Here is a 5,896-nt window from a genome sequence, read left to right as displayed (position 1 = left end):
ATCTATCAATGATCACCAAAAGCTCGGTCACGGGAGAACGTATGATCATTTGCTCCATTAGAGATCTAAGGTAGTCTGTGTCTATCACGCTAGGATCAATGTTGATCACCAGCTGTCACGCCGACTCTGGGTGATCTGCTCTGGATTTTATGACAGAACATGAACATCTCGCGATCAACCGGCGCTTCCCAGATCGCCCACGGTCAGAATTTCCCGCGTTTAGCGATGTACCGCCGTCTGAGACAGGGTGCAGGCTTGTACGAGCCTGAGGACTGTTCCGACTCTCACTCTGTAGCTACGGCACGCATGGAAATGGAATTGAGTGCACTGTCTTCGGTACGGTCACGCGCACCTGCCAAATCCATTACCGCAATTTTTCGGGTGGCCACCGGAGGTGCCTTGTAGTACGAGCGTGACAGACGGCTACAGGCTCGCACGAGCCTGGGCAGTGTTTTCATTGCCCCGAGTCAACCACAGCACACAAGGCAATGGAATTGAATGCGCTACGTGCGGTACTGTGCGGTACGCTCACGCGCATCTGCCGAATCCATTGCCGCAATATTCCGGATGCACACCGGAGGTGCCTCGTACGAGTCTGGGCAGTGTTTTCGTCACCCCGGGCCAATCACATCACGTGGCATGGCAGTAAAAGCAATTGTTCCGAGCTCGTATGACCCAGGGGAGTGTAACGAACGCATTACCGAAACGTGTGGTGCAGTAGGGTTCAATGTACGTGCCAGGGTGTACCGCTACCGGAGCATATTGAAGACGGGAGAGCGCGGGGCAAGCCGTGCGCGATCCCCGCGCGGGGCTGCGGTGCGCGCTTAGGGCGCGCGCGCGCGGCCACGACCGATATGTTCGATCGACCTCGGACTCTCGTTTCCCCGCGTCGTCGTCATATGTTTGCGAATGTTTCTGTTGTACTTGTACGTGCCCGCGCCCCGACGGCCACCTCAGTCCTCGACTACGAGACTGAGGTGAGCCTACCATACGTTCTCCCTGATTCCGGGCCTCGGGCTGATCTGTAACACCAGATCCATTCAATAGGTACCTACTAATATATCTAGTCCTCGACTACGAGACTGAGATCCATTCAATAGAGCATACATCCGGTACTGTATCAGCCCGGTATTGGCTTTCCATAGGCAATATGATATTGTTTTCAGCATTGGGGTACTAATAAAATGTACTAGGACATGTAGGAGAGTGGGAAATGCGCTAATATATTGGGAAGAACTACCTGCCCTGCAGATCTTGCACGGCCGTTACTGATTGCTACATTATTAGAGCTCGTAAAAGCTCGTATATATGGCGTTACCACCGGGCTACAGTACTGCTACCGAATGGGATCATGCCAACAAATCACACATGTTTCTACAGACGCCAGGAAGTCCTCAATGGGAACCCCATCAAGATCCAGGAGTGTTATGGCCTGCTCCACCGCCTGTTTGGTTACGAGCTTCGGCGCGCACCCGCTACGGACGCCCAGCATACGATCGCCCGCTGATGGGACGCTAACGCCGGGAGGAGCGCGAAGAAGGGGATGCGAAGGGATCGCTTGCGAGCTCGTCGAGCTTGCACCACGGGGAGTCGGCCCGGCGCGAGAGGAGAAGAAGGGCGCGTGAAGAAGACAGAAGAATTGCGATGAGCGCGGAGACGAGGCGGAGAACGGCGGGACGACTGAGGCGAGACGGACGGCGGCTGAAGGCTGAGGTGCGGAAGGCGGAGGGCTGAAGGCGGAGGCGGCGGCGGCAGACGAACGGAGAGCTTGGGGTGAGTAGCACGCACTGTGTGGGGGGCGTCGAAGCTGTAGATAGAGCACGAATGCCACGAGAATAAGTACATGCGAGGACACAGATCGTAGCAACGAAGTCCGAGGTCGCGGGGTGGGCATGTCGGCGAGAAACTGAGGTAGAATAATCTAGAGGAACGTAGAGAGATGGACGAAGTAACGTAAGGTAGGGGCCATGTAGGGGCCGTGTGATCACAAGCTATGGCAGCGAGACATAGGGTGGTTGGTAGCGTGCAGAAGGTACAGACGGAGCTGGGATATCGTAATGTGAGACCGAAGGGAACGGAAACGGGGCAGAGTGGGAAATGCGAAGCGTCGAGGAATACAGGAAATTAGAACTCACACCCGTAAGGTAGCCGAAAGGAAGGAGGATGAGGTGAAAGAAAAGAGATGTGGCGCACGATGTGGCGGCGGCAATGGCTTCCGATCATTACTGAACCCATCCTCTCTACATAGATTATCACTAAATGCCTGCAGACAGGTCAATGTAGTCTAGTTGTTACTGCGAGGGTTGTCTCTTGCTGTTGTGAGCTCCCTTCTGAGATCGATTCCCTGTCTGGTTATGATTTTTGTGGTACTCCCAGGTCGTCTGACTGCGATGTGCCGCGGCCCTTTTTTGAGAGATCCGCTCCGACCTCTTCCCCTCCCTTCCTGCCTCACCCATCCGACCTGTATACCACCCTGCCTCGACTCCCTCCTCCGCGCCCGCCCCCCCTCGCCCGCCTCCTGAATTCGCGCCTGCCCGCCTCTGCCTCGCCGCGTCGCCCTTTAGCTGCTCCGCACCCGCGTCCTCCTTTACACCCGCGTCCTCCATATCCGCGTCCTCCGCGCCCGCGTCGCCCACGCTCCTCCTTGTCGCGCTCCTCCGTGTCGCGCTTCTCCATGTCGCGCTCCTCCGCGTCCGTGCCGCCCTCCGCATCGTCTCCCTCAGTGTCCCGCGCCTCCCTCCGCGTGCGTCACCCTCCGGCTATTCTGCCTCATCCGGCGGGCCTTCCGCGCGGCCTCTGCGCCCACTGCATCGACCGCCTCCGCCCGTGTCGCCCACCTCCTTCTAGTCCTTCCCCTCCGCCTAGGCCTCCTCCCGCGAGCCCTCCGTGTCGCCCTCCACCGCCTCCGCCTCCGCCCGCGTCGCCCTTCTCCTCCTTCGCGGCCTCTTCTTTCGTGTTTCCCACCTCTGCCTTGCCCATCTCTGCGCTGCCCACCACCTGCATCGCCCTCCTCTGTTCCCTCCGCATCACCCACATCCGCGTCACCCGCCTGCGCGCACTGTGCACGTCGCCCTCAGGCGCCTCCTCTGGTGCATCGTCGCCCTCCTCTCTGCCTCCCCATTGTTGCGGGGCTGTAGTAGGTTCCTAACAAATATATTTCATTCATTGACCATAAACAAAAAGTGTGGTCTGAAACGAGGCCTCGCGCACTGGAACTCACCGCCCGGTGTGCATCGCGCTGAGCGCTGACCTCCGCGCGACGGCAGACACGCGCGACGAAGGCGGCCGCGCCTTTAACGATGACATCTGGAGCTCGGCCCAAGAGCTCTGCTCGGCTCCGCGCGCCGTTCCATTCGGTCCGTCGATCTTCTTGCCCCCATAAGTATCACCAAGATTGCGGTCGTTAAGCGCTGGCTTCCGGGTGTGAGTTCAGCCTTCGGAATACAGAATGTTCGAAAGGGAATCATGGGACACGGAGAGGTGCATCAGCAAAATGGGTGCACGCAGGACAGGGCTCTGTAGTACACTGTAGTATGTCAGAGGGCACTATCATTATTTGTAGTTCAGACGAATAATGATCCGATAGTATCCATGTTTGGTATATTAACGGCGACGACGATCGGTATTCATCTGCATTCGTTGGACAAGACGCCGTCCTATCGGGCATGATCAGACGCCAGTGAACGTCAGATGTGTATGATCATTAGCTGGCCCGTGTACGATCTGACATTATCTGCGCAGCCGCTATACAACAGTGCATTCTTGACCCGACGAAGAACTGTCGAGTGTGATCAGACACAGGTGTTGACGTCCATTATAGACCATATAACGGGTCACCAGATCCCTGGTGCGGTACAATCCACCGAAATCATGCACGCACTCATAGCAGGTGTGCAGCACAAACCATTGTATTGCTACTTTATATGTAAGGTACACATTGAAGAGAGCGACAGTTATGCTGACAATGTGTAGTCGCCATGTCAGCGGGATTAAGACCGAGTCTCCGTGTGCTCATACAGCAGCCGGCGGCGGCGTGTCTCTGACATTCCGCCCGAGGACCGGCCGGCGGAGATTGTGGTCGAGCGCATGAAGCTGGTGCGCCGCATGGGTGTGCATCGGGACGTGGAACACCTGTTTGGGTTCTGTTCTTAGGTACTAAGAGGAGCACAGCGAAGAAGCTGAAGACGCTGAACATTTGGCGTGAGCGTCGAGACTTGGGATTCAGCGCGAGGGAGAGGGAAGGCTTACTTCCAGTCTCAGTCAAACCAGCCCCAGGTGCCTTGGGGCGTCCAGGTGCCAAGTAGCGTGGGGACAGTGAGCGCGACGTTGAAGTTGATGGTTCAAGCGGGACACGGTGAGCGCGGGGCGGGCGGAGACCCCCTTCCCCCTCTGTAGCCGTCGGTAACGGCGGTACGACCCCGTCATGTTGCCGTCGGTAACGGCCATACGAGCTCGTACGAGCTCCGGTCGTGTAGCCCGTCGGTAACGGTCGTACGAGCTCCGGTAGTGTAGCTGTCGGTAACGGTCGTACGAGCAGTGGTGGAGAAGTAATATACAATGCCAAATGTATCATTCTGGCTGTCGTTTGCGTGCTTTGAGGTCCTCTAGTGTGCTACATACGCGCAAGAACATCCCGCAGCCCCAGGGAAGCCAATACCGGGCTGATACAGCAGGGGATGCTGGTTCCGGTAGTAGCACGTCCCACTGCGTACATTGCGCCCTACTGCACCGTACGTTTCGGTAATGCGTTCGCTACGTTCCCCTGGGTCGTACGAGTCTGGGCAGTGTTTTCAATGCCCCGGGCTAACCACAGCACGCACGGGGATAAAAACGAGTGTTCCGAGCTCGTACGACCCAGGGGAACGTAGCGAACGCATTACCGAAACGTACGGTGCAGTAGGGCGCAATGTACGCAGTGGGACGTGCTACTACCGGAACCAGCATCCCCTGCTGTATCAGCCCGGTATTGGCTTCCCAGGGGCTGTAGAATATCGTTTTCATTGTTGTTGTACCAATTACAATGTACTAGGGTATGTAGGAGAGTTGGAAAAGCACTAAGCTATCAAGGGGAACTACCTGCCCCCCACATCTCGTACGACCGTTACCGACGGCTACATTACCTGTATATTCAAGATCACTGTGGAGTATGTCATTCTGAAATAACATATGACATCATACCTGCACCCCTCTAGCTATCCACCTGCAGTTTTATACTAGAGCAGCCCTCATCTATAACTATCTGATGCAGAGCTTGGCCAGCCAATTCAACACTTGTAGATGCTTGTATGCTGCACGCATTTTGGGGGGTATATGGGCTCAGTGCAGGCACACCCAGGCAAGTGTAGCTATTGTATTGTGTGTCATTAGGTGTGCATTTTGAATACAAGCGGATTACAAAAAGAACGGAGGGGAACGGAGGGGAGGGGAGGGGACTTGTGTATATGGGGGAAGCGGGCTGTTTCCTTGCAAGGGAATTGGCCGCGATATTCGTAGCGTATCTAGTAGTGGCGGGCGTATGGACATTACAGCGATACTATCTATGGTGGGGGGGTGGGATTATCCGGGATCACTGATCTATCAAAACGTGAGGTACAGGTGCGAGTTGGACCAGCCGGTCTGGAGAGGACCACTTGTGGCGCAGCGGAGTCCGAACCGACCGGCTGGTACCGAGCCTACCGTTCGCACAGCAAACGGAGTAACATTCGTAAAAGGATTCGGCACAGTGCTAATTCCAGCCACACGCGCAATTTCCATTCGCACGCGCAACGCACACCCAGCAGGCCGAGAATCCAACTCACCCCCTTAACCCGGCGCCTAAATAGCTCGATTTGGTAGACTTACACGACGGGCAACGGCCCAGCTTCGAAGCCCGAAAACGCGTAGAAAAAGCCTGTCA

General features: G+C 56.3%; 1 protein-coding gene across 1 annotated transcript; it reads right to left on the bottom strand.

Moving 5' to 3' along the window:
* Positions 1-2,769: 2,769 nt before the first annotated feature.
* BXZ73DRAFT_85805 (uncharacterized protein) lies at positions 2,770-5,001 on the bottom strand (the record flags this gene model as incomplete). Its single annotated transcript, XM_048024034.1, has 7 exons — positions 2,770-3,144; positions 3,221-3,366; positions 3,881-3,914; positions 4,018-4,142; positions 4,249-4,512; positions 4,631-4,777; positions 4,821-5,001. The coding sequence occupies 7 exons, from the start codon at positions 4,999-5,001 to the stop codon at positions 2,770-2,772; spliced, it is 1,272 nt and encodes a 423-aa protein (XP_047870474.1).
* Positions 5,002-5,896: the final 895 nt, after the last annotated feature.

Source organism: Epithele typhae (assembly GCF_022376455.1).
Source record: "Epithele typhae strain CBS 203.58 chromosome Unknown BXZ73scaffold_625, whole genome shotgun sequence".
Lineage (NCBI taxonomy): Eukaryota > Fungi > Basidiomycota > Agaricomycetes > Polyporales > Epitheliaceae > Epithele > Epithele typhae.
This window is presented reverse-complemented; position numbering and strand designations above follow the sequence as displayed.